General features: G+C 39.9%; 1 protein-coding gene across 4 annotated transcripts in view; it reads left to right on the forward strand.

Moving 5' to 3' along the window:
* Positions 1-4,627: 4,627 nt before the first annotated feature.
* VGLL3 (vestigial like family member 3) overlaps positions 4,628-27,949 on the forward strand; it is a 47,741-nt gene continuing 24,419 nt past the window's right edge. Inside the window, exons 1-3 of one of the 4 annotated variants that reach the window (XM_068546905.1) lie at positions 4,628-5,090; positions 16,724-17,009; positions 26,010-26,919. In XM_068546905.1, the coding sequence (XP_068403006.1) occupies positions 4,965-5,090; positions 16,724-17,009; positions 26,010-26,596 (999 nt within the window). In that variant the 5' untranslated portion in view covers positions 4,628-4,964 and the 3' untranslated portion in view covers positions 26,597-26,919. Of the gene's footprint in view, positions 5,091-16,723; positions 17,010-26,009; positions 26,920-27,949 lie in introns of those variants that run through there. The other 3 variants (XM_068546906.1, XM_068546907.1, XM_068546908.1) reach the window with 3 other exon arrangements.

Below are 27,949 nucleotides of genomic sequence, written 5' to 3' on the forward strand. Positions count from 1 at the left end.
ATGAACTCGTAAAAGTGCTAACAAAAGATCAAGATGAAAAAAAAATTAATTACATGGGACTGAGTGAACTGATGAGGATGAGTATAATTTTTGTGACTTTCTGTCTGAATTTAAAAAAAAAAAATCCCACAAGGACTCAGAGGCAAAGAATATACAAATAAATTTTCACTGCAAAGTAAAGGAGCTGTTACAGTGGAGGATTACTGGACTGAATGTCAATATTATGACATAGTATGAGTGTGTTTCAGGTTTGGTAATTGCAATCATTGTTGCTTTTGTTGTGGTCATCCATGTACAATGCTTGGTGTCAGTCTATCTCTTGTAAAAATGAAATACAGTGTGTGTGTGTGAAAAAAAAAAAAAATATGACACTGACTCGTCTGCTTCCTGTCTCCCCTCTTAAAAGGACACTTGCGATTACATACACTGGGCTCACCCAGATAATCTGGGATAATTCTTCTATCTTAAAATCTACTCATTAGTAGCCTTAATTCCGTCTGCAATTTTAACTCTCTTTTGCTATATGATAAACATATTCATAGGCGTTATTCTGCCTAGAACAACCACGTTTATGTCCTCAAGACCTGGGAATTTTCTGAGCAAATGAACCAAGTCCACTTGCTCAGAGCGGTAATTCCTAGAGCAGGCTGCGTTATCAGTGGGCCAGAGTGCTGGCCAAGAATCAGCTGTTTGGTGGCCTGGGAAGAGAGCTTGGATACACATGCTGAGATGTCCAGCACAGGCACTGCAGGTCCCATGTGCTCTCTTACACTGAGACCCTAAGTTAAAGACAAGCCTGGTTGTCATCCCTCAAAAACAAAAAGCTGCCCCCCTCTTTGCCCTGTCTTACCCCAAGAAATATTGGGAAAATCTACTTCAAGTTACCCCTCCAAATAAAACTGGTCTGGGGAGTTCACGCCGCTAAATTCCAGCTGGAAAATTTGGAAATATTCTGGGAAAGTTGGTGGGTGGGACCAAAAATATAATGACTGTAAACTCCTGACTCAGAAGAGTTGGGAACATTTAAGGTCATCTAAGTATTCTATTAAAACTACGGTGGCTGGGATAGAAAAGAGTAGGAGGGTAAACACTGGATGGGTAGGCTTGAGTTCCACATCACTCAACCAGAAGATCAGTGGTGGACACAGAGAAGAAAAAGAAGGTAAATGAGTACTTTTTGAGGAACTTGAGCTCAGAAGTGCAAATTATCAAGTTCCATCCCATCGCTGAGTTATTCCAAGTAATTGTGACACCCACCTCTGCGTGACAGATATGAAAATGAGTACACCAGTGGTTAGATCAAATTCTCTGGTGTGGGTGACTCACTATTGTCAAATGTAATTGGCCTACATTTCCCCTCACTTCTTTTCCACAACTCAAGGTTCACCAAAGGATAATCTCATCTAAAACCTCTTCTTATATGCATAAATGGATATACACAAATAGGTACATGTATGCACACACACATATAATGTATGCATGCATGTAGATTTACATATGTGTTTGTTTATAAATATTACTGTGGGTGATAAAGAACTGAACTAAGAGTTCAGAGACCTGGACACTTTGGTTTTAGTTCTGCCTCCATTTCCCTAGGAGATTTTAATCTGACCACTTGTATGCTTATCTTTGAAAGAAGATGTTTTAGACTAGGTGATCTTTTTGATTCTTTTCTATTCTAAAACCCTAAACATCTACCTGGGGGAAGTAAGGCGCATCTGTTTTCCTATCAGAACTCCAAATTAGCTCTCCTTAACAGGAATGATCCTACTTTTTATTAATGAGCAAACAAAGACTCCACCCTTTGACGGGTTATTTTCTCCTTCTGTTCTGTCTATGCTTCTTCTAGATTCTAATTCTGTCTGGGCAGAATTTATCTTAATTTTCTCATTTTCTTCCATCGCTGCAATATGGAAATGAAGGGAGGTATCAAAGCAAAGATATTGCATTATAGAAAGATTTTGCCAAATACCTCCAGACTTTTGAGTCCATGACTTACTAGGATCTGAGAACTACATCTTTGTCATACAGTAAATATTTGCAGCATACTAGATAGAGGCTGTATGGGGCACAGGGAAGATACAGAAACTGGGGTATGAACATGTTGGATCTAGTTCTGCCTTTATTTTCTAAGTCAACAAATAATAGCCTGAACACCTTTTAAATGTTAGATGTACAAGATATAAATGGTCTCAGCAATTGTCTAGTGGAGGAGACATATTGAGCACATAATTGTACAAAAAAATAATCAGTTACAGATAAATTATCTGAAGATAAAGTTAGTGGTGTTAAGCGAACACGCTTCTTCCTAGAAAGAGAGGTCTCAATTCAAATGGCTGAATGGACAGTTGCAGGAGATGGTAACATAGGTAGGGGCCAAAATTTGAATGTTAAAGAGTTGGGACTGTGGACTGTGGGGAGCTGCTGGGAAATTTTTTTTAAAAGAGGGTCAAGCATCATTACTTTGTTGGATTTGCAGTGGCTGGGATGGAAAAGAATGGGAAGACAAATCATGAAAAATGGATGAGAAGAGGGTTGAACTTGGGGTCTGGAAATCAGGTAGGTGCCTCTTGCGGGATTCTGGGTGAGAGGAGCTGAGTGAACTAAGGATCATAGCAGCAGAGATAAAGAGATGAGTGGAGAGAGCCAGTAGAAAGGTAAAAGTGTGGATGAAACGGACTCCAAGACCAGATGTGGAGACTGTGATGTTGGATGATTCCCAGATTTCCGGCTCAGCAACTAGGGTGGGAGTTTCAACACCTGAAATGGGGATTAAAAGAGGAGGGTCAGGTTGGGGCTATGGGGAAAATATTAGTGCTATTACGACTGAGGTTCCTACGGAACATCTACGTGGAGCCATCCAGACAGAAACTGAGTAGATGAACCTGGAACACAGAAGATGGGTATGACCACTGGTTGTCAACTTGTGAAAAGGCAGTAATACACATTTTAAATAAATTTGTATGTCTGTTACTGATTGGAATACTCCTCCATTACAAAGAGTACAAAGTCTAAACTGTGAAAGCTCTTAATATATTTTTAATTTTCAGTGGATGAAAGAATGAGTGAGTGAATAGGAGCTGCTGTGAGTAGCCAAGAGTTCCTATCCAATTACTATAGTTTGTATATTTGAGTGTATGAGTGAGGGCATGTGTGAGTGTATATGCATTTATATATTTGTGTGTTTGTGTAGTTATACATAGCCACATACACATTCATATAAAGGTTAACAATACAAACAGTATATTAGTACTGTACATCTGCATTAGTCTGCTAGGGCCGCCATAACAAAATACCACAGGCTGGGTGGCTTAAACACAGAAATTATTTTGTCACAGTTTTGGAGGCTAAAAATCCAAGATCAAAGTACCCTCAGAGTTAATTTCTGGTGAGGCCTCTCTTCCTGGCTTGTAGACTGAGGCTTCTCACTGGGTGTCACAAGGCTTTTCCTCTGTGCCAAAGCAGGCAGATCTGTGGCATCTCTTCCTCTTCTTATAAAGACACCAGTTCTAGATTAGGGCCCCATCTTTATGACCTCATTTAATCTTAATTACCTCCTGATAGGTTTTGTCTCCAAATACAGTCTCATTGGGGGTTTGGCTTCAACACGTGAATTTTAGGGGGACACAAGTCTGTCCATAACAACATCAGGACATTTAACATCTAGATTAACTTCTCCTCAAAGGATAGTCTCTGTGAAAACGAAAGAGATTGTTCTGTGTCATATATAGGGGGAGAGATACACTTGGTCAGAGAGTTTGCTTATTTATAAAATAAGTATAAATCTTTTCTACTTTACCTGATTATACTGAAATACAATTACATTCCTAGGAACAAACTTTTCATTTCCGAGAGGATTGTAAACCACGTGCAAATCAACCTTTAAATAATAGCTGGATGGGTTTAATCGACTGTCACTGTCTGTTGCTCTATGGAAACCAGGCTGAAAAAGCCAGAAGAGGCTGACGTCCCGCAAGGAGGTCATACCATGAAGGTGTTAACTTAAAGCGGAGATTGCTTACGGAAAACCGCGTCGCATTCTTGGCACGTGCGCGCTTGCCATGAAGTTAACTTTCACTTACGGTTATATTAAATGTAGGAGCCAATTCCAGCTCATTTTGCGCCTGCTCTGTTTTACCTCCTAGTGCACTTGGCCTTCCTTTAGCCTTGGCCTCCAGTTTGGTGTTCCTTGTAAAAGCTCCTTGGGGCTGGGAAGCCCTCGCCCCGGCGCCCAGGTGACAGGAGATGGGGTGGGAACCCGCGGAGCTTTCACGGCGTGGAACCTCTCGCATACCATTCCTTCCCTCCCACCACCACCCCGCTGCCGGGAGGCGGAGAGAGCTTGCAACTTCGCTCCAATCCGCGGCCGGCCCTCCCCGGGGTCCCCCTGCTGGGCGACCGGCCCGCCACCGACCGAGTTGGAGGAACTTCGCGGAGCTCCGCGTCAGAGCCGGGAGAGGCGAGGTGCTCCCCCTCCTCCCCTGTCGGCCCCCTCCCTCTGCCCCCGCCTCCCGGTCCTCGCCCAGCCGGGAGCGCCGGTGATAGGACGAGCCCCGGGCGTGCATTGTGTATATGCAAACCAGAGCCCGGTTCCCCAGGTCTGCCCGACCCCGGCCGGGGCTGCGGCTGCGGCTGGCGCTGCCGTGGGCGCCGCTGCCCTCGCCCGAGCCCCGCACTGCCATGCTCCCGCCGCGCGGCGGGCCAGTGCGTCCCCGAGTCGCTATATAAGCGCAGGCCAGGGGACACCCGGAGGGGCTGAAGATGAGGGTGCCCGCGCATGGGCCCCCGCCGATTGCCAACCCCTCCCGAGCCCGCGCCCCGCGCGGAGCCCACGGCCGCCGAGGACCCGCCTTCGCCACAGTAGCAGCTGGGGCTGCGACAGAGGCGGCAGCTGCGGCGGCGCCCGTCGCGCGAGCGCGTAGAGCAGCGGCCGCAGCTCCGGGGCCGCCGCTGCCCCGGCTGCCATGAGTTGTGCGGAGGTGATGTATCACCCCCAGCCGTATGGAGCGCCCCAGTATCTGCCCAACCCCGTGGCAGCTGCAACCTGCCCCACAGCCTATTACCACCCGGCGCCCCAACCTGGCCAGCAGGTGAGTCACCGACCGGGCAGCCTGCCGGGGGCGGGGGCGAGGGGCAGCGAGAGTATCGGTCTGGGGCTCCCAAGACGTCCCTCTGGGACGGGTGGCGCGGAGGATGCTCTGAGACTTGCGGGAGCGCCCTTGAACAGAAAGCCATCAGAAGAGAAGAGACGAGGCTTCGGGAAGGACGAGCTGCCAGGTGGACGGGTGGGGATTCCAAGTGAGGCATTACCTGGCTGGGGGCTTCAGTGAGCTCTTGTCACCGGCTCAGAAGCTGTTCCTCGTAGCCACCCTAGCTCTTAGGGCCCAGTTCTCTGAAGCTCACCAAGGGCATCTGTCTTAGGAGTATGTGAGTAAACTTCCTTTAAACCAAATATTTTGTTTCCTTTGAAACGGTGGAGTGTTTCAGGGTTTTCTTGATTAAGAGGATGAAATGTGTCACTGGCATAGGGGAGGCCACCTGGACAGTGGGCCCATGGAATGACTTTTCTGGAACTTTTATGGTGGAACATGGGTCTAGCGTAATATCTGTCAAATGTTACTAGAAGTACTCTGCAAAGTCTGTCATCTTCCATACTTAGGTGACAGGGATTGTTCCCCAAATTCCTCATTCATTTTTAATTCCATCAAAGCACAGAGACGTTATGGTTCAGTCTGTTGGACAGAAGAACCCTTTCCTTTCCCAGCTAAGAGGTAACCTTGGATCACTGGATGCTGGGTATCCACCATGCCAAGAGTGACTGAATGCTGTTGCATAAGAAGGATTCAGGAACTAGGGAGATGATAAAGTTCCTTTAGAAGGGAGAGTAGGGTTCTGGGGAATTAAGCACTAGGTACCCCTGGACGCTCCTCCCTGTTCGCCCGCAGTGTGTCAAGGCTTAGTTAGCGCTACATAAAACACATATGTGAGCATGTGGCCAGGGGCTGTACCAAAATAGGGTCCTGAGACTCTGGGAATTAGGGTGGGTTGATTTGGTGAGACTTAAAAAAATATACATACTCTGAGGTAGAGACACCTATCAGGGATCTAGATATAGTTCCGAAACTAACATCCACAGAATTTATTGATTGACTTTTTTTTTTTTTTTTTTAGTTTCTTAAAAAACATATATTTTATTGTGGTCTTCAGGGTTTGGCCCTTTAATTAATCTGGCCATTTAATTTATTTCCTCTACCCCTGTCTCTTTACTAGATTTATTGTGCTACTCTTTGGAAAGAAATGATAACTTCTGTTTAGAATTTAGGGACTGAAATTCAGCTGATTCTGGAAGAGTACATACTCTAGATTTATCTGCTGAGCAATGTGAGCTTAACCAGGACAACTAGGGCAAATGAGGAAGGAGCCTCACTTTCTAGCTATCTTTTTTTTTTTTTTTTTTTCCTTCGTCATCTTAAGCATTTCAAAGCAAGATTACTTTTAGGGAGGGGAATGGGAAAACTTTTTGTAATTTGTGATCAAGGGTGACAGGTTAAAACATTTTGGTTGTGCTCTTTTTCTTTGGCTTTAATATAAAAGATATAAGTAATGGAGGAAACCATTTAAGTCCAAGTCAGGCAAGTGATGCAAAGAGACGCTGGATATCCATTTTCTGTGTGTTATGAACACTGTGTCCCAGATCAACCACCCTTTTCTTCTTTACTTTCTTCCATCTGAGAGACTGTAGAGGCCTTCAATTATCAATTGGAATGTGGACGAGCAACAGCCTCAAACTTTACTAAACATTCAGAAAGGTATTTTTCCCCTTCAAAAATAACTTTAGCAGAATAGTTGTGAATAAGGTTTTATTTTCCAGAGTTGTGAAAATAGTTCCATTAAAATACGACTCTCTAGTGGGGGTTAGAATTGGCATACTTTTTTGAGCTAGAAAATAAAATTCGGTATCAGAAAAATTATAAATAACTAATCATGAAATTTAGCTTTCAATAAAAAAATAACTCCAATACCTTACCTAACTTTTGCAGTTGCCCCGAAACTCAGTTCTCAAATCGTATTCTTTTGCTAAGACCGTCAACAAACCAAAAAATGAGCTTTCTTTTTCACCTGAATTGTCCACCTCGATGAGTGGCACATACTAGTAAATAGTGATCAATTTCTGCTATCCTTTGAGCTTCTGTAGATATTGTTTAAGTAGATGTTGGGCTGAGTTGAACTTAAGAACGTAGTTGAAAAGTGTGCTTGAAATTTTCATGTTGCTTTTACTACACTGGCTTTTTCGAGATTACTTTTTTTGTCAGGTAAAGCAACTATTTGACTATATAACTGGCTAGCAAAATAAAAAGACAGTAGTGTAACTACTGTTCTTTTACTGTCAGGGGTTTATTTTGATGACCTATATTTTCTGCTGGAAAACAGAGTAAATCAGGAAATTCTTATCAGGCTGACAGCATTTTTAGACTATGTGGTGCGTGGGTGAAGTGGGACTAATATTGACTTGGCCCCAACGTAGTCATCTGAGAATACATATTTTGGTTGTTTTTGCATTCCATAAGGTTTTATCATTATTATCCATGAAGATTGCTTTCTCCGTACGTGGGAAGTGACCCCTAATAGCATCTTGCCTGGGAGACAGAAACAAGGGCTACGAGTCCTACTGTACTTGAAAAATTGACTTGTTGAGGACAGGAAAAGTGACAGAGTTACAAAGTTTAATGGTCATTTAGAAAATGTTAGAACAGAGAGCATTAAAGTTTTGTATCACTTGTGTATTTTCAGTTATTGTAGTGTATCTTTGAACTGATTTTTTTCCTCAAGTCCATATAGCTCTATAGTCCTTGTAAATTATTATCTCATAGGGGTTTATTATGATAGATTTTAAACATAGGTATATTTTCCTCTTAATGCATGATTATATAGCAGAAGTTCTTTTTTACATAGTAGAACTTAATGCTCCAGGCACATGTATTCGCAGCTTTCCACCTAAAAGTACAATGTAATTTTGTGTAATTACAAGTGTAAAAGGCACTTGGAATTTTGTTTCATTTTTTAATTGAATCATAGGTGGGTAATAGGTTAGTACCTTAAACACAGTGAACTGCGTATACATCAGGCTGCATTGCAGTGTGTTACTTAAGCATACAGTAGGCTAAGTGAATCAAAGTAAAATGTAAATACACCTAAAGAGTCAGTTTTATAGTCCCTGACGTTAATTCCTAGAAATTGTGTGGCCGTGCATAAATCTAACAGTGTGCTTTATAGAGCCAGGATTTGCTAAGGAATGCTAAGGTCTCTGGTCCCTGTGCCCACCATCTCTTCATTGCTTGAATGCATCAGTCCCTACCAACTCCTCAGGAGAACTCTCGACTTAGTCTCTCAGCACGTGCTCCAAAGGCATGATGACACTGCAGAACGTGTACAGAAAGGAATGCGTTTGTATCCCAACAGTGACAGTAGGAAAAAAGAGAAAACAATTTCAAAGTATGTGTCAGGAAAAATTGAGGGAAACAATCATAAATTCCCTTCATACCCCATAGATTCCTCATCTTAAATGCAGACGATCTGTCGTCTAAAATCTCCCTCCCCCCATATTTTCATAATGTTAACATTAGGGAGATACTTAAAGCAAAGCTTTCAGAACTGGGTGAGTTCATAGGTGAGGTGGTGAAAGCAGAGGAGAACAATCGCCCATTCTCTAATTGTGCATAGGGGTTTTTAACAATCGCACTTTGGGCTTCATATAAGTTAGAGCATATTGACGCTGCTCTCTTCAAGGGTGACAGCTGGGTGAATATGCATGCCTGCTTTCACTTAGGAGAATTAAAAGTCTTGGGAGGCAGAACTCCAGTTCTAAGTTTGTAAGGAGTTTTTCAAACTCTTTCTCTGGACTCTGCCACCTTGGTTAGGTCATAAAATCTGAGATTCTGTTTGTTAGGAAAAAAACCCTGGGAAAACATACTTCAACCCCTCCTTTTACAGATGGGGAAATGCATGCTTATAGGGCTGAAATGCCTGGCTAAAGATTTCAAAGCTAATTGGTGACAAAATTAGGACCACCGGATCCCCTGCTCCCCAGCAGAGCATCTTTCCACCATACCATGCCGTCTCCCAAGATTTTTTTTTTTGCTATTGCACAATAGGCTTATTTTTGTCTTTAGTGCTCCAAATCAACTTTTTGATAAAGAAGATTAATATGCAGTAGATTCTTTGGCCTTGGAGCTTGAAATTCTTTCCAAGTCCTTGGTAGTGTACGTTTTTAGTTTAGGCATTCCAAAGTTGTTTTGCAAGCATTTGTATTATGCTAATGACTTTTGCTATCCGTGTTGCATCCTTTGCTGATGAAGCAGAATATCCACTTAGCAAATGAACATGTATTTATTTGAAAATAATATGCAGGAAGTGGTATTAACAGTCAGCTTTAAGTGCCTCATATATCATTGCTGTTCCAACATAAGTTTAGATTTATTAAGAGGAAAGCATACAATTACATTCTAAATAGTTTCAATACACAGTCCACTTATTTAAGTTGGAGGATATAATTTTCTTGCAACTGTAAGCAAGGACTTAAGTCGATTTATAAGAATTCATACAGGACTTCTTTGAGAGCGAACAGCCCCTCTGATTCCAAACTACACAAAGTAACTTGACTGTAGAGACTTAGAAGCTTCAAGTGCCCCAGAGCTTTATGCTCCCAATAACTTTCCAGCCAGAAAATTCAAAGCTAGAAGGAAAATTAAACTTTGAAATAACTAAACTGAACTGTTGTCTCTGGCAGTCAACCAGAATGGAGATTACAATACGGATAGTAAGGGCAGGCTTGAAATCCATAAAATCATGTGCAGTGAGGCTACTACATTCACCAGAAAAACCAAATGCCGGGACAAGGCAGCACTCTGTGGAAATTTAAGTGAAGGATATTTTCATTCAACGCAAGGAAGTCCTACTTCACTTAGCGCTTGGTAAAGTCTCACATCTCACAGAGTTGGAGGTGACGGGGACATGACCCATAACAGCGGAAATGGGGGGGATCAGTGGGTAGAACAATCCTGCACGGTGCTTCCTTGGGCAACTACGGAAGAGATGCTGTGTTGACCCGGTTGGGCAGTGTGTACATTTCTGCCTTGTGTTTTTCTGTGCAAAGGGGATTGTCAATAAGACTAAAAATATCATGCGCAAGATGCCTAAGGCAGATTCTAAAGCGAACTCGAGAGTTAAGTGACTGCCATTCTAAAACCCGGCCCACTTAACTTGAGTCCCATTCCCATCGGCCCTATTTCCAACTGGCTTTAAAAAGAAATCTCAAAACTGATACGTCTAGTAATATGTAACGATTTAAGGTATTGTCTCTAGAAAAACATTTTCATTCAACAAACAAAAACTCTCCAATACTTGAATTTCAGACTCTGGCAGAGATAGTGGAGGAAATAATTTTGGTCAAAACTTTGCACTGACTCTTTTAAAAAGCACCTCTTTCAGCAGCTGGTTTTCTGCTTTAACTATTCATTTAGGAAGACCCTAATAGTGTCTTGAACCATTAGACCCAAACGTCTGTTGCTAGAAGCAAGTCACGAATGCCATATTTATAGATATTTCAGTGGATACCAGATTTATTTCAGTAATTTACAAGTATGGTCTGAACTGGGATAACGGAACTATTTTTCACTTGTCTCATACTTCAGTAGAGAAAAAAAAAAAAAAAAAAAAAAAAGGAAAGAAAAGAAAGGAAGAAGGGCCTAAACCGAACAGGTGTCCTTTCCTCTTAAAACTATGTTGTTTTAGTGTGCGAAAACACTTGTCCTTGGGGAATGGGGTGGGGATATTTGAAGGATGCCTCCTTTCTGGTTACTGTGAAGATAGCTAAAGGAAGTAGCCAAACTAATTCCTAGGAATGGGCTAGATGACCTATGTCTGCAAATGAATTAGTCTTCAATGATCTGTACGGTTTTTTTGACCAGTGTCCTGCAAAATCAGAAAAGGCAGCCAACGTAAGAAACAAAATTAAGTGTGAGTTTGTCTAGAGCTCCAGCATGTTGCTTATTAGCCTACAGAGTTGGACGAGACCTCTGAGATAATGAAGTCAAAATTCCTCATCTTCAGAAGAGGAAGCTGAGGGCCAAAGGTTTCGGTGCCTTACCCAGATTCATGGACTAGTTTTGGTCAAATCCCCTTAACCATTCCAGTTCTCTTTCTACTATGTTCCCTTTCCATCTGGGCTTCTTTAGAAGCAACAAAAGCAATTAGTAATTCACCTAGTGTTACCCTCTTACTTTTCTCATTTTTAAATTTTTGAATATTAGCTACTTGGAGAAATTAGACAATTAGCCATGTGGATAAACCTGGAGGTTCTCTTTCTTTACCATTTTCCTTACAACCCTCTCTCAACTGCTATGACTTTCATTTTTGTGGCTCCGAGCCTTTGCACAATGACTGACACAAAATAAGAATTAACTGGCAATTCGATGACTAACAGATAAATTTTAAAAAGTGAAATCATACCCTAAATCTAGTAATAGGATTGTGTAAACATACCAGAAATTTATACATCAGAAACTGTTGTTTCATTCAAAGCAGTCAGTTTGAGAGAGAACACATACCCTCATGATGCGATCATTGCTTAAAACATTTTGGGAATGCAAATTTTGAAATTCTCAGCCTGTGGCACATTTTTTTTAACATCCTCAAAACTGGAAAAATTTCATCCTTTGAGGGGATGGGTTTGATTTTTTTTTGATAATGACCAGAATCATTGAGTGGCAGGTGTGCTCAAAAATAGCTAATAGTATTTTTGGTTTGCTCCTCCTACTGTTAAGAAAAATAAAAAAAGCAAACAAACACAGAATCTCGAGGTCTGAGTGTGTCTAGTAAACTGGCTCCACTCACATTTCCAAAATAGGATTTCCAGAAAAATTGTATTTTGTATCTGACTTGCCAAGGGGACAACACATTTCTAGATATAGAAGGGCAGGTTCATCTAGATATACATATATTTTGAAGAGCACTGCATTATTTAATAGCCATATCTTTGATATGTTTACATCCCTAGTTTTTAAGTGTTATAAATAACTTTAGACTTTCTTTAGTTAGCATAAGATGCCACGCTGACTGTGGGCTTCTATTTGTTTATACAGTTAAACTAAATATTATATAGAGACTCATTTTCTTTAGTCTGTTTTCTTGGCAGATGCTTTGTTGTCAGACAGAAATAGGTTCTAATCCCATCCTTGCCATTTACTAGTTAGATGATCTGGCCAAGTTAATCAGTTTTTGCATATACACATTGAGAATAATTATTTGGACAAAATATTTGTGTATGTGTGACAGTTAGTGAAATAAAATATCAAAGGTCTGTGAACTATCTTCCTTATCCTGACCCACCTTCCCTCAACCTGATTCCTCCTCCTCCAAATAGGCCAAGGACCAAAACTTCAAGTCTCTCTGGGATAGATTTAAAAATCTGTTATTCAAGTAAATTCAGAAAAATAGGATCAAAGAGCAACACACTGCTTTATGGGCTTTACAGTTTTGAAACATTGACTATGGGCTAGTGGTCCTTTCTTACAGGCTCTAACCATGTATCTCAGGATGAAAGAACCATTGCATTTAGAGAAGATAGCCAGTAGAAATTAAAAAAAAAAAAAAAAATAGTTGTTTCCAAATATCCAATGATTCATTAAAATACTTTTGTTTCCTTAGAAAAAAAGTTTCCACATATGCACAGTAATCATTTGGCATTTTGTAGGCTTAAGCCTTGGGAAGTTAGTGGTATTTGGCTCCTGACATGGAAGTCTTTCTCTTGTCAGACAAATCCTTTCCCCGGCACATTCCTGTGCGAGTTTGTTTCTGTTGTGCCTGATGGCAGGCTGTGAGGTGTTCGGGCATGGTCCGCACTGCCTAGGCGGACTCCTTCACACTGCTACTTTCAAGTCTTTCTGAGTTAATTTTAACTCTGTGCCTGTTAACTCGGTCACTGTTTCATCTAACTCTAGGGTTCTTTTACCTGAAGGAAATTTGTCATTACTCTGCAAAGGAAAATGAGCCAGTTAAGGTGCATTCAATAAACCAAATTGTAGTCTTTGAAATTCCTTCTGATGACTTATTTTTGTTAATAATTCGTAAGTGTCTAGTAAGAAGAACATGAAGACTTCTGACAGATTGAGCTATTTTTAGGGTGTGATAGTGCATTTTGAGAAAAGTATGAACCACATTGCCTTTCAGCATTGATTCAGGAAATCTAGGTTCTGATGATTTGAGATTTATTTTCAAGTTTTAAATTTTATATATTACTTTCAACAATGAAGATAACACTAGGGAAGTTTCATTCCAAGGAGCAAACACCAAGTAAATACAGAATATGGCAACAGTGTACATAAATAACATACTGAGTTTTTTTTAAAAAAAGCGAAGGATTGATTTACAGTCACAAAAGCACAGATAACAGAAGGCAGTTGAGGCTTAAGAGTCATTGGGGAAGAAGATTAGGATAGTGTGAATGTTAGCATATGGATCAATTGCTGTTTAAATTGTGTGTTCCCGTTTTCTTCATGCTCACACCTGATGTTTAAAAAATGTATGTAAATTAAGTGTTGCCATTTTAGAAAGCTATCAGGCTGTTTGGATGCTTTAGAATTCTTATTTTAACCAGTGATGTTGATGGTGTGATCATAAATGCTCCTGTGTGTTGTAAACGTAAATATTTAAATGGGTACACTAAAATTTGTGAAAATTGATGCAAAATGCAAGAGGGGGGTGATAAATATGCTTTATATCCTGCCCATTGGTAGCTATATCATAGGCTCCATTTTTATTTTTTATTTTTTGATGGTCTCCAGCAAGTTTATTTAACTAGTAGAAGACCTGCCTCGAAGAGCTGGGAGAGAGGAAAAAAAAGTATATTTTATAATCATCCTCCCCAAATGTATTTAAATAGAGTAGTCAATATAGATATTTTTATAGTACCACGGCTATTTGAAAGGAATATTTCAACATATACTTATATAAATGCATATGTGTATATATAGATATATATTACATATATAGGAAATATAAAGATTATAGGGAATCAATGCATCCGTTGACAGAATTGACATTTAGAAAATAGACTCATAAAATGTATTTTGATACAATGGAAGATTTTGCTTAATTTTTCCCCATTTCATAGTGAAAAATGTATAACTTATTTGTATCCAACCACTCAGCAGTTGGTTAAAAAAGAGTAACATAAAATTATATAGCATTTCGAAAATTGTGTAATCTTAAATAGACTGAAAATCTATAGTTTAAATTCAACTGCCGTCAATGTAAAAATTAAGAAATTTTATTGATACCATTATTGATCATAATGCTATGCTACATTTGCATACTAATGGAGGCTATATTTGCATTTGATTTGCAGTTCTCAAATCTTTCACATATATATAACTTTAATTTTATTTTATCTAAGAATCAATTGCTAATTGGGATAAAATAAAAAATTGTCTTTCTTTGGATAATTAACATAGCCAAGGCTCTTTCATTTAAGGAATAAGCGTTAAAATTAAACAAATTAAACAAGTAGATGCAAAGCCTGACTCTCACAAACTGATGCTGCACTGGGCGTTAATGAGAAAAAAGAAATCGGTTTAATAGATAATACTGAACACTTAAGGCAGTGAAGCCACTCTGTAGATCAGTTTTAATTTTTTTCCCAAAAAACAGTGCTTCTTTCTAGTATGCCTGAATATTCGGCAGAGTGTGTGTATTTGCTTAAAATGGTATAACTTCGGTAAATGCACATGTGCCCGGCGAAGCAGTACTGTGATTTGACTAATAAATAGTAATATTCATGTAACTTTATAATGGAATTTAAAGCCAGGAGTAACTGTAGAGGTCAGTTAGTTCAATCTTTTCATTTTATACATAACCTATATTACTACGGTGTTTTTTACTATTGAAGTTAAACATAACCGTGTTCAAATCTGTGCAGAACAGATTGAAAGAATTTTATAACCACTCAGTCATTACAATCACCTATTCATCAGCAACGCATATTCACTCACAGGGAATGAATCATCTATTCATCAAGAAACGATAACCATACTGACACAGATTTCAAATAAAAAGGGAGATACATATAGTGAGTGTGTATATATAACAGCCCTAAATAATAAGCAGCAGCTTGTAATGTGCCTGAACATTTCAGACCGTACCTCACGCAAGAACAACATATTCGTTGCTGGGGTTCAGTTTTTCGAATGAGGCATTTATAATTTGGGGTACAGATTTGGGGGCTGGTAATTAACACTAGAAACATTGAGTCTTGGTTATGTGTTTTGATAACACTTGCCAAACTATGTGCTTACTGAATATTCTAGAATGATTTATTTTTTTCTACTGACATTCACTTTCCAACATGCAGTTTTTTCTGAAATAAGAAAAGTGGTATGACAAAGGGGCAGGTTTTGTATGTATACAGATGATTGGATGCTCATTTTGTCATTAAGATAATGAGTTTTATAATTTTTTAGCATTATTTTCTTATGTATAATTTGCACTAAAGTTGTTGATTATAAAAAATGATATGTGCTCTACGAAAAATATTTGGAAATATTGAAAAGTAGGAATAAGAAAATAACAACCAACTACAAGCTTACCACCCAGAAAAAGAACACAAAACATAACATTTTGGTGATTTTTTTTTTCCGCACTAGATATCCCTCCCCTGCCCTCCTCTGACACATACATGTACACACATATGTACATCTGTGTATTTTTATTATGCATTCTGGGTCCATCACTTGTAAGCTCTGTGACCTTTGGCAAGTTACTTCACTTCTCTGTGCCTCACTTCTTCATATTTAAAATATGGAGAGTAATAATAACCACATTATAGAATTGTAAAGATTAAATGGGGCAATAAATATAAGAGTATCAGTCATAAGATAAACTATTACTAGAGCTACGATTTTGTTTTGAAAATATTTTAAAATTACCAAACCTTTTTCATTTTGATTTGAAAGCCATCCTAGCCATTGCTAGTATCTTGTATTATTTTCAGCAAGTCATCATAATACCTTTTTTTTCCCTTTTATGATAATGGTGGTAAGTGGAACATCTGAAAAATGTGTTCCATACAAAATGGATCTTCACACAGACTTATTTTGTCATTTTAGTTTGATTTTTGAGAAATGAGTTCAGCACATCTGCCAAATCCTTTTATAAGATGCTACATTCCTGTTTTTATTTTAGTGTATCTCATTTATGAAAACTCTTTTCTTCTCCACCCCTCCCCCAGACAGTTAGGCCTACCATCTCCATTCCTCCCCATCCTGAACTATAATGTTGCTGTACATTAACTCTTTAAAATAGAAAAGGGAACAAAAATGGAAGGGATCTGTCACTTTCTTTTTTTTTTTTTTTAAGTCATTCTCCTTTTGGTATATCTAAATTAAGAAAAAAACAAGCCTGCCTTTCACAGTCTGAGAATATACCATTGGATAATGGACATTTTTGTTTTCGCCAAATTTGAAATAACAAAGTCTTTTTTTTCAGGGTGGGAAGCAGAAGGCTGGTTTGGGGAGGGGGAAGATGGAGTAAAGCAAATGAAGAAGAATCAGTTTGTGAACATATGTTAATATTTAGATTTTTTTTTTTTTTTTTTTTTAGTGAAAAGTTAACTAGTTAATGCTTTTTTACAAACTGTCTTTGATACTGTGTTTTGTTTATTCCATCCCAGAAGAAGTTAGCGGTATACAGCAAGATGCAGGACTCTCTGGAAGTCACCCTTCCCAGCAAACAAGAGGAGGAGGAGGAGGAGGATGAGGAGGAGGAGGAGGAGGAGAGAGACCAGCCTGCCGAGATGGAGTACCTTAACTCTCGCTGTGTCCTTTTCACTTATTTCCAGGGAGACATTGGGTCAGTAGTGGATGAACACTTCTCAAGAGCTTTGGGCCAAGCCAGCACCCTTCATCCAGAATCTGCCATTTCAAAAAGCAAGATGGGGCTAACCCCCTTATGGCGAGGTAAGAATTCCAAAGCAGATGTTCTCCAGGGCACTGGCTCTGTTTCGCAACCGTCTGTACCAGGTTCCAGCTGGAGACTTGCCCCTGGAGGACGGATATCCACTCGCTTTTTAATTTTTAAGGACAGCAAGGAATTTCTTTCAGACAAACAGCTGGATCAGTTTTGTCACATGTGGAATGCAGGGTTGGAAAGGATGCAGTCACACCCCTTAAATTCCTCATGGAGAGTAGTGATGCAACTGGCCTGAGTTTATAGTGGCAGGATTGAGCTGCGAAGCACCATTCCTTAAGCCCCGATGGCCCAATTTGGATCTCTAAATAATAGGCGTGCCTGGATCAGTGTTTAAAAATTAGCTCTTGGTCATTCCACTAGGTGCTACGTGATGACATAGCAGAGGTCTGAGTCTGACCCAGGAATACATACTTTGAAAGCCTTTTGTGTTCTCTTGATGGCTTTCTCTGTCCTGCTTTGTTGTGATGTTAACTCTTTGTAGTGTACAACCCAGACGTTATTGACTGTATCTCCCTGGTTTAGGCTATTTTTTTTGAACTCAGTAAAGCAAAGCAGTAGATTGGGCTTCCTCTCCTTTATTTCCCTCTATATAGAGGTCACAGAGAGGTGTGTTTGAATCTGATTTCTGACTCACAGAAAATGGTCGGATGACAACTTAATTGAGATAATTACAACATTAGAAAAAAACAATCCATCATTCCAATGGTAGTTTTAGAGAAATATGTGATGAATGTTTCTTCTGAACTCACCTGGTTCTAAGAAGAATCTAGTAAAATGGTTCTCAAAGTGTGGTTTCCAGGACCAGGAACATGTGCATCACATGGGAGTTGTTAGAAATGCAAATTTGTGGGCCGAGCCCCAGACCTACTGAATCAGAAACTCAGAGGTAGAGTACCTTGTGTTTTAACCAGCCCTCCCAGGGATTCAGGTGCAGGCTCAAGTTTGATAATTGTTGATCTAGTGCTGCTAAAAATCACAGATTGCAGCCCCCTTATTGGGACCTTCGAATCAGACAGAGGCTCCAGAGGGAGGCTCTGGGAATCACTGTAGTAAGTGCCCCATGTGATCCTATGGTGAGGAGAGGCTGGCCACCAGTGATAGGTCACCTGTGGTAGGTCACCTGTGGTAGGGGGCAGGTGAGAGGTGATGAGTGGTCGGTCCCCTCTCAGCATCAGAAGGATGGTTCTTTCTTGTCTGCCTGCCTTTCCTTCCCTTTTCTCTCCTCCCCTCCCCTTCTCTCTTTTCACCATCCCTCCCTTCTTTTCTCCTTTCTGATAATAAATATGAACAACATTGACATACACAGTGACTTTAAAGAGGAAGGTGGAATCCATATTCAAGTGACCTAGACCTTGGTAGAGGTGAATTGGGAAGCATACTGCTTATTTGATTAGTAATTATGGACTTCCCACAAGAACTGAGAACTTAGTCCTTGAAATCCCAAGATGCTAATAGAACCAACAATGTCCTATTTGATAGCACATTGTGAATACTTTTAATAGCTTGTGGAGGGTGAAAATAGGAAAACTTCAGTGAATTAGCTGGCTTTAATAAATAGTTTGATATATCAATAATAAATCCTATCACGACAATCAGTCCCAGGAGAGTAATAAATGCAATGCCTAATTCTTTTAGTATACTAGCATATGCAACCCAGTGATCATTTAACTTGGAATATAGGAGCAAAATCCCCAAATTATAGCTAGATGTAAGAGTGATTGTCTAAAGTAGCATAACCATAATAGTTTTAAGTGAGGTGTTGTGTAAATGCAAAAACTCTACATATCAGTGTTTTTCCCATAATCTGCATGACTGAATGGAGAGGATCTTTGGAAGGCTGTCAAATTTCAGTATAGAAAGTGTGGATAATGGTAATGTCTTATTAAGTATTATTAGAATTTTCTTGGCATTATCTTAAATCTGGCCTTCAAATCTATCTCCTGTTTCATTCATTGACTTATGCAGCGAATATTTTTTTTTTAACTATCCAGCGAATATTTATTAAGGTCCTACTATATTCTAGGTAGTGGGAATATAGCAATGGACAGGAGAGTCTAAGCTTCTACACTCAATGGAGCTTTCTAGTGAAAGAGACAGGCAATATATATATAATGAGATGCAAGGTATTATTTTACTTAAGGTGATAACAGATGGTCTCTCTAAGACTTACATTTGAGCACAGACCCGAAGGAAATAAGAGCGCTTCTTGTCACACAAATATCTAGGGAGAAATTATTTAAGGCAGAGGGAACAGCCAGTGCAAAGGCCCTGAGGAAGAATTGAACTTGAGTGTTCAACGAGAAGCCGAAATACTAGTGTGAATGGAATGAAAAGAAGAGGTGTAAGTAGAGACCAGAATTTTTAGAGCTTTGTATGTTACTTTATCAGAGTAGCCCAGGCAAACACAGCATGCTCTTCAATTTCCATCTCTTCCTCTTCCACTGAGACTATATATATCCTATCTAGTTAACTCACATCGTTTTCCCCAGTACTCAGGATAATGCATTTCTATGTGAAAAATATGGAATATGAATTGAATGGTCGAGTGATTAAATTAGATGAACCAAGTTCATACCATGTACCCAGGATTAGAAAACAAAAAAAATCCTTGATAGAGAATTTATTAGTAATAAGTTGTATGCAATCTTTGGGTACAGTTTTCTTATTTATAAAATAAGGGGGTTGAATTAAGTGGTTGTTGAAATCTTTTTTTCTGTGAAGTTCTATGATTTGAAATGTATTATTTACTTTCTACTCGTGAATAAAACTTTGCCATAGTTGTTTCTAGTTGTGAATTAGTGTTTTTAGTTAAGCATACATAAGTTGGATAAGATTCATATGAAATCCACAAAATGTAATTAAGGACTTAGCAACTACTGAATATGTTAAAGAGAAGTATAATAAATTGAGATTCCCATGTCTAGTTAAGAGAGTTGCTGGAAATATTGTATTAATTGCCAAAGCAACACAGCTTTGCATAATGCGGTCTTTGGTTGGATTATGTTTGTTTTGGGTTCAAGTTTGGACCTTATTACTGCCTGGTTGCAATGTTATCTTTGATTAATTCTCAAAGTCTCTCTGAGATTAACTTCAACTATAATATGTGTTGATTAATACCCATCTCCTAGGGTTGTTGTAAAGATATTTTGATAATATATATGAATTATTTGGCATAGGGCTTGATGCAAGGCACTGACTGAAGGTCAGATGCCTTTTCTCTCTTCCTTAAGTAAGTTTCCACTCATTTGGCACATAGAAAACCAACCTTGGATCTTTATTCAGAAATACTGTTTTCTGGAAGTTTGTATTCCTGGCAAAAACACAGTGTTTTGGACATACTAAGTACTCAAGGCTATTGACAATGTTGATGGCCGTGGCAATAATACTTTAGGAGGAGCTGCTGACCAGCTGTATTAAATTAAAGGGTCTAATTTATGGCATGAGGTTTTCACAGTGCTACACAAGTGCTACAGTACTTCAAAGGAATTTAAAACTGAATTATGTTTGGTTGCAGAATGTATTTCCACAGTAAATCTTTAGGCAAATGATAGAGTGTCAGCTAATGATGGAACAGCGGTCATACGTTGCGTCTGTATCTTGATGGAGTTAGGAAAGTCCTCTTTAGACGTTTTGCAGCTTTGAGGCAAACAGTTGACAGGAAATATTTGTACTTTATTTGACATGACATCACAACGACTACCGCTTCTCCCATTATATCTCCTCATGGATTGAGTAGGGCTTCTCAGTTAAGAAAACCTAATGAATCTGACTGTCTCCTTATCCCATCCAATAGAAGCATCAGCTTCAAATATGTCTATTCACTGACCTCAGTGCTTAAGTGTTATTACAGAAAGTGTGTGTGTGTGTGTGTGTGTGTGTGTGTGTGTGTGTAGGGAAAGCGAGTAGTTAAGTTGAGACATAGACAAATATGTCACTGGCTTAAAAACTATGCTGAGTGGTAAACTTGATATACTTTTTCTTGTTGTAGTTGCAAAGTAAATGTTTTCTGCATGACTGATCTATATCTGTCTTCTTGGAGCAACATTCTCATAAGAAAGCCCTCTCAAAATGAGCATTAAACTTAGCAAAGAGGAGGAAGGGGAGAGAGGGCCTATCTCCTGGGCCGACTGAGACAGGGACGGAGGGAGTTGGGCGGCATCTCTAAGAGGCACTGGAAGTAATCGCTGCTGGGAAGCTTAGAACAAACACGTGGGAGGAAATTGAGGCCTGGTTTATCTCATTGTCCTGTCTCCAAGGAGTAGGGCATCTGACAGCACCCCTTGAAACTCTCACTTTAGAGTCACAAGGCCCATTTTTGAGCAACTCTAGAACAAAATACCTGGAGGGCAGTCTTCTGATATAACGGTAATGCTTAATGCCTGAGTGACAGAAAACACTGGAACACGTATCATTTCACCTCTGACCCAATGATTTATTTTTATGGGAAGCAGAACAAGAGGAAGGGAATTAAAATTAGAGCGAGGGCCCTCTAGGTGGAGAATGGAGTAGCATTTTTTTTCACTGAGGTTAATAAAAAGGTAAATATTATCTTTTAACATGGATGTTTCCAATCAGTATTTATCCTAACAATATGTTTTCTGGAGATTTTTAAGATGACTTAAGTTAGAGGTTCTACAACATTTTATGGTCCCATTTTTCCTTTTAATATAGTTTTCATTTTTTTTTCAAAATTAGGTAACAAAATATTTATTTTTTAAAATTATATGTTGAATTTTCTCTTGCATAAAATGTTTGCCCTTAGGTTGTTTTTCAGAGACATTGAAGTTTAATGTAAAAAGTATCCCAGCTACTGTGAAATTGAAAGAACCACTTGATGTTCCATGTTAAAGTCTTTTATGTCCCTAAGACATATTTCTGCTAAAAACCATACCAGTGAGATTACTGGGTATGCTTTGGGTGGGTTGTATGGGACAATTTCTTTTTTTCTTTTTCTTTTTTTGTTGTTGTTTAGAAATAAGGGTGTGTATGCATGTGTAATATTCTTTAATCCCAAATGCAAACTGAACCAAAGTATATTTAGACTTTTTGTACATGTTAGACTCAGTGTTAATGTCATCCAAATATCCAGTATCATTGAGCCCAAAGTCACCACAGAGTGTGAATATCGCATAGTTCTGAATTGCTAAAAAGTAATATTGCATGGAAATAGCGTGTGCAGTTTTTCATAAGCTTTTTCATCCAAAAAATGTGGCTGTGATTAAATACTTGTAAGCAAAGAGTCATGTAATGAAAAAATTTACACACATATGAAATAAGCACACTGATTCCCAGGCATGAAACAAAGAATATCATCTGTTTCTTTGTATCAAGAATTTCTTTTTTAACAATCAAGATACCAGATAGTGGTTTTGAAATGTAGACTTGTCCATAAACATATTCTGTTCAATATAGTTTCACTTACTTGTAGACTGCAACATTATTTTTGAAAAGGGCTGCATAGATCTCTGCAAACTTTATGTTAATCTCAGGAGACATACTGACTGGGAAAATATTAAGTTGCTTCTAATTTGATTTTTCCCTGGGGCATTTTAAAGCTTTGTTCAGCCTCTATGGGGTGCATTTTTTAGAATAGATTTCTACTTTCAATGCTAATGTGTTCACTAATCACAATACAATATGTCATAAGTAGGATAATATTTTTGGTAAGGAATTTTTTCATTATTCATATTTCTGCACACATATCCAAAATGCGTAAGCATCTGTAAAATAAAATTAGGTCCGTGGACATACAAATGGAAAGAAACAAAAGGAAAGCATCCAGGGAAATGACATATACTCTCTGTACTTTTGACATTTTAATGGGGGATATTAATAAAGAGAACTCTCTGTCTCTGGCACACACCTGTGGGTTGAGTTCAGCTGTTTTTATAATGGGATTCTGGCCCCACAAGAGATACAAATTATGAGCAGAATGAAGGGTTTGCCACCAAAGATTGGATCTGTGAGAACAAAGGAGCAGATTGGTGGTGGCAAAGCTGCACTGTATAACATAAGGAGCCTCTGTAAACTCTTTGTATGAGTTTTAAACTTTAAACGTTAACAGCTTTCTACTGTGGGTATGATAGAAATATTCTACGAACGGCCATCATTTAAGGCAAATTGAATTTTCTTCCTACAGCTTACACAATTTTCCTTCTTGTCATTAGCAGCCACGTTTCATATGTCAAAGGAAGACCATTCTTAAATAGAACATATTTGCCTCAATGCCAGTAAGTGACTTTAAGTGCTATTTTCTGATAGATTGTGATTGTGACAAAACTAAGCCATTCAAGTAAAAGTTTGCCAGGACTATTGGAAGGTTGGAAGAATAGTTTGTCCTTTCATCCTTTGCCTCTTGAAGACATCATCGCTTAGATTTCCTCAAGGGTTTTGAGATCCATGGAGATCCTGAGCAGGGGGTGGGAGGAAACTTGAATTGAGACACTGACTAGCTATCTGTCTACGGATGGGGTGGCTGATAGCTCTGCTGTAGGGCTGATGGGGAGAGAGAGGAAAAGCTCGCAGTGCTAGTGCCACAGCCTTTAGGGAAGCTAGAGAAAGGAAATGTTTGAACAACCCGGTGATAATCGTAATTACGTTCATCAAATTACATATGTAGGGGTTGAGTCAAGTTATATAAGCTTTCCCTGAGGCAAGAAAACTATGTCCTGGAAGTTTATGACGTGAGAACGTGAACATGTCAGACTTCTGAATACTTTTATTTCACAGTACTTCTTAGGATATCTTTCATTCCATGGAAAGATCTAGCAAGGTTCTTTTGTGTGGAACCCAGTATAAAAATACGATTTTACTGTACTCTCATGACTAATGTACTAGGCAACCTTATCGTTACCTATAGATACAAATACTCTATAGGACATGTCACAGAATGGTTAGAAGTATGGGGCCAGAAGATATTTGGAATTAAATGAGCTCAAATGCCTCATATTTGATTGGAAGATACTGAGCCACAGAGAGGCCAACAGATCATTTGGGGTCCTACAATGAGACAGGGTAATTGCTGGGTGTCAGCTTTCTGGCTGAGCCCCCCAGACTCCCAGGCCAGTGCTTGCTTAGTTACCCTGCACTGGAGGCACCCGGCTCTCACTGGAGGTATCGAGCTTTCTAAACACAGTTCTGACTGTAACGCTCCCTAGATTAAAACCCTTTTAAGCTCACTGGATCTCCTCAGGACAGCGCCCACACTTAGTGCGTGGCTCATAAAACCATACCCATGTGGGTCTTTCTTAGACCATAGTCTGTTTGCCACCATCTGCCCACTGAACTCTTTTTTGTCCCTCAAATGCTATTTGTGTGTGTATGTGTAATTTTTGGCCTTTTTTTCACATACTTTTTCATTAGCCTAAAACAGCAGTCCCCAACCTTTATGGCACCTGGGACCTGTTTCGTGGAAGACAATTTTTCTACAGAGGAGGTGGGTGGGGGGAAGGGTTTCGGGATGATCCAAGTGCATTACATTTATTGTGCACTTTATTTCTATTATTATTACATTGTAATATATAATGAAATAATTATACAACTCACCATAATGCTGACAGGGGCCGGAGCTCAGGCAGTAATGCAAATGATAGGCAGCAGCTGTAAATACAGAGGAAGCTTCGTTGGCTCTCTCGCTGCTCACCTCCTGCTGTGTGGCCTGGTTCCGAACAGGCCATGGACCACTACCGGTCCATGGCCCGGGGTGACCCCTGGCCTAAAACACTCTTCCCTACCTCTTCACAAGGCTAGCCCTCCTGACCCTTTCTATTTAGCTATTATTTTCTTAGGCAGCTTTAGTGCCCTCTCCCTGTATTTCCCCTTATGAGAGCACAAACCAAGTTACATTGCTCATGTCTATTTACTTATCTGTCCCCTGCCAGATTGTGATTAAAGGTGATATCTGTCCGGTCATCCCTAGTTGCCCCATGTTTCACACGTAGTAGGTCGTCTATATAAATATGTCAAGACCATTGAGTGGAGAAATTGAATTGAAGCAAAGTCGAGGACGGTTCTCCCTCTTGCTTATTTATCTCCAAATGCTATTCTCTGATATCATTTCCCCTTCCCTAAACATCTCCTCAAATCCGTTACCCCAGTTGAATCTCCTCCACTCATGATTTCCACAGAATCGTCACCAAATTCTAGATGTTCAGCTTATAGTTACAAGTGTGCTGTCCTGCGGCACAGGTATGGTGAGAGCCAGCCATCCAGGCAGGCTACCTGTCTTCAAAGCCCAGTCTCCCACTTGCCAGCTGTGACTCTTGAGCTTCTTCCCTGCCTCGGTTTCCACATCTCTAAAATGGGGATAATAACAGTAACTACCTCATAGAGTTGGAGTGAGGATCCAATGAGATCAAATCCATGCAAAGCTCCTGGCCTAGTATTGGGCATTTGGTCACTGACACTAAATGTGAACTATTATTATTTTCAGTTTAGAAACTCCCAGACCTGTACAGAAAAAATAAGCTTGGAACATACTCTTCGTGATGGAAAATGGGGGTTGGCAAGCATCATTGTGATCTTACTTCCATCTGTTACTTTCAGCATTAAAATGGTTAGTTTGGGTGAAAATTGTATTTTCCTTTAAAAGAAACTGGTAAACATCATCGTTTCCAACCTACCTGAATCACGTCTATGGCATAAGCTTTTCTTACCTGAGACTTGTATACCTGTGACCTCTGCTCAGACTTGATGGCAGCAAGACACACAGGAGGAAATGAAGCTTTCCAGTCCCAGACTTGCCGACCTCAGCCTAGACTGTGACAGCCTAAGCTAAGCAAACAAAGCAGGGGACTCGTTCAGCACCTGGACCCCTGAGCACTGACTTGGCATGGTAACTCAGAGGCTTACCTGGTATCTATTCACCTCTGTGTGGGGAGAAAAAGAGTGTATACTAATTAGCCTGCTTGTAAAATATTGGACAAGTAGAGGCAAGTCTATCCCAGAACTGAATCTTATGTAAATAATGTATTTTTCTGTCTTCTCAGACAGCTCAGCTCTCTCAAGCCAGCGGAGTAGTTTCCCGACTTCCTTTTGGACCAGCTCTTACCAGCCCCCATCTGCACCCTGTTTGGGGGGAGTTCATCCTGACTTCCAGGTCACTGCACCCCCTGGCACCTTTACTGCCGCTGACCCCAGCCCCTGGTCAGGACATGGGCTGCATCAGACTGGCCCCGCCCCTCCCCCTCCCGTGTCCGAGTCCTGGCACTACCCTTTGGCATCTCAGGTGAGCCCGTCCTACAGCCACATGCATGACATGTACATGCGGCATCACCACCCCCACATGCACCACCGCCACCACCACCACCACCACCACCATCACCACCACCCTTCTGCTGGCTCTGCCCTGGATCCATCCTATGGGCCCCTGCTGATGCCGTCTGTGCGTGCGGCCAGGATTCCCGCTCCCCCGTGTGACATCACAAAAACAGATCCGACTACAGTCACCACTGCTACCTCAGCGTGGGCCGGAGCCTTTCACGGAACCGTGGACTTAGTGCCAAGTGTGGGGTTTGATACAGGTGAGCCCGGCAATTTCCTCCTTTCCATAAAAGAAGAAAAATTAATGAAATAAATACAGAAAAATGGAGGATGTTTTAAATACCTGGAAAACTTTTTTTCTCTTCCATGGAAAGTTCCGCTGTGCCCATATGTTTATAGAACTAACCATTTTTCAAGAATTCCTGCATTCCTGCAGAAACTGGTATGACTGCGTGAGAGAGGTCTCAGAACTTTTCTCCCATTTCTTAAGCTAGTAACCTGTTTCTTTGAACTGGAATCTCTGGCACCTTATATTTACAAAGATTTAAACACATTCTTTAATTCTCCCATGTCTCTGTGCTCTCTACCAGTGATGTGTAATGCCTAACAGAATTCAGAAATAGAATGTTTCAGTAATTTTTCGTTCTCCCTTTTTTGTCAGGTCTTATTTATTATTTATAAACCAAACTGCTTTCTGGAATATAATCCATGTAATATAATCATGGTCTTTAAAAAGAATTATGGAACGTATTTTAAAGGAATGGATTTCTCTTCCCTTTCTTCCCCTTGCCTTCCTTTCCCTTCATTTGCCTTTTGTTATTTTCCTCCTCCCTCCCTTCTTTCCTTCTTTCCTTCCTTCTGTCCTTCCTCTTCCTCCTTCTTCTCCTTCCTTTCTGTTCCTCTCCCTCTCTCTCTCTTGTTTTAAGGCATCAGACTTGAGATTACTCTAACGTCTATGTTCAACAGATTTAGAAAAAAATTGGTAAGGGAAATATTTCTTCACAGAGCATTCAGCTCCTCTCTGGAATTCACTAGTTCCAAAGGTCATGGTGTTAAATGTTTGAGCTTGATTTTTGGACCAAATTACTCATATTAATAGTGTTAATAGTTCTGAGTTCACAAAATCACAAGCATCACAGGCAAATCAGGTAGAAGACAAATCAGGTCAGTGATTATATCCCCAGAATCAACGTTCCAATGGCAGCCACCTGCACCTCCAATCCCAGGTTCTTTTCCTGGAACACGTTGCGACAAATTAGAATTTTCTTCCCAGAAGTTTAAGGAAACGCACTCTTTTCTTTTTTATAAATTTTAATTCTTTATTTTTTTCCCTGTGATGAGAAAACTCACTCTTTTCATAGTTTTTCTTAGTTTTATTCTTAGTGTGCAAGATCTTTCATCTGAATGCTGGGTCACAGCAGAGAAATCCCCAGAGTAATAAATGCTGAGCATCAAGTTGCGTTCACCCTGACATAAGTGAAACATTCTTATCTTGGTTAACTGGTTCTCTGCTGAGCTTTCCAGTGTTGGTCATTGCCTAACCTTACCCATTTCAGCTTCCTACTCAGCCTCTGGGTTCAAGCTGCTTTTCTAAACTCTCCGGGGACTTGGTTCTCCCTCTCTAAGAGAAGAGAATATGATGGGGCTAACCACCACAGGCTTCCCT

Source organism: Eschrichtius robustus, chromosome 6, assembly GCF_028021215.1.
Source record: "Eschrichtius robustus isolate mEscRob2 chromosome 6, mEscRob2.pri, whole genome shotgun sequence".
NCBI classification, from domain to species: domain Eukaryota; kingdom Metazoa; phylum Chordata; class Mammalia; order Artiodactyla; family Eschrichtiidae; genus Eschrichtius; species Eschrichtius robustus.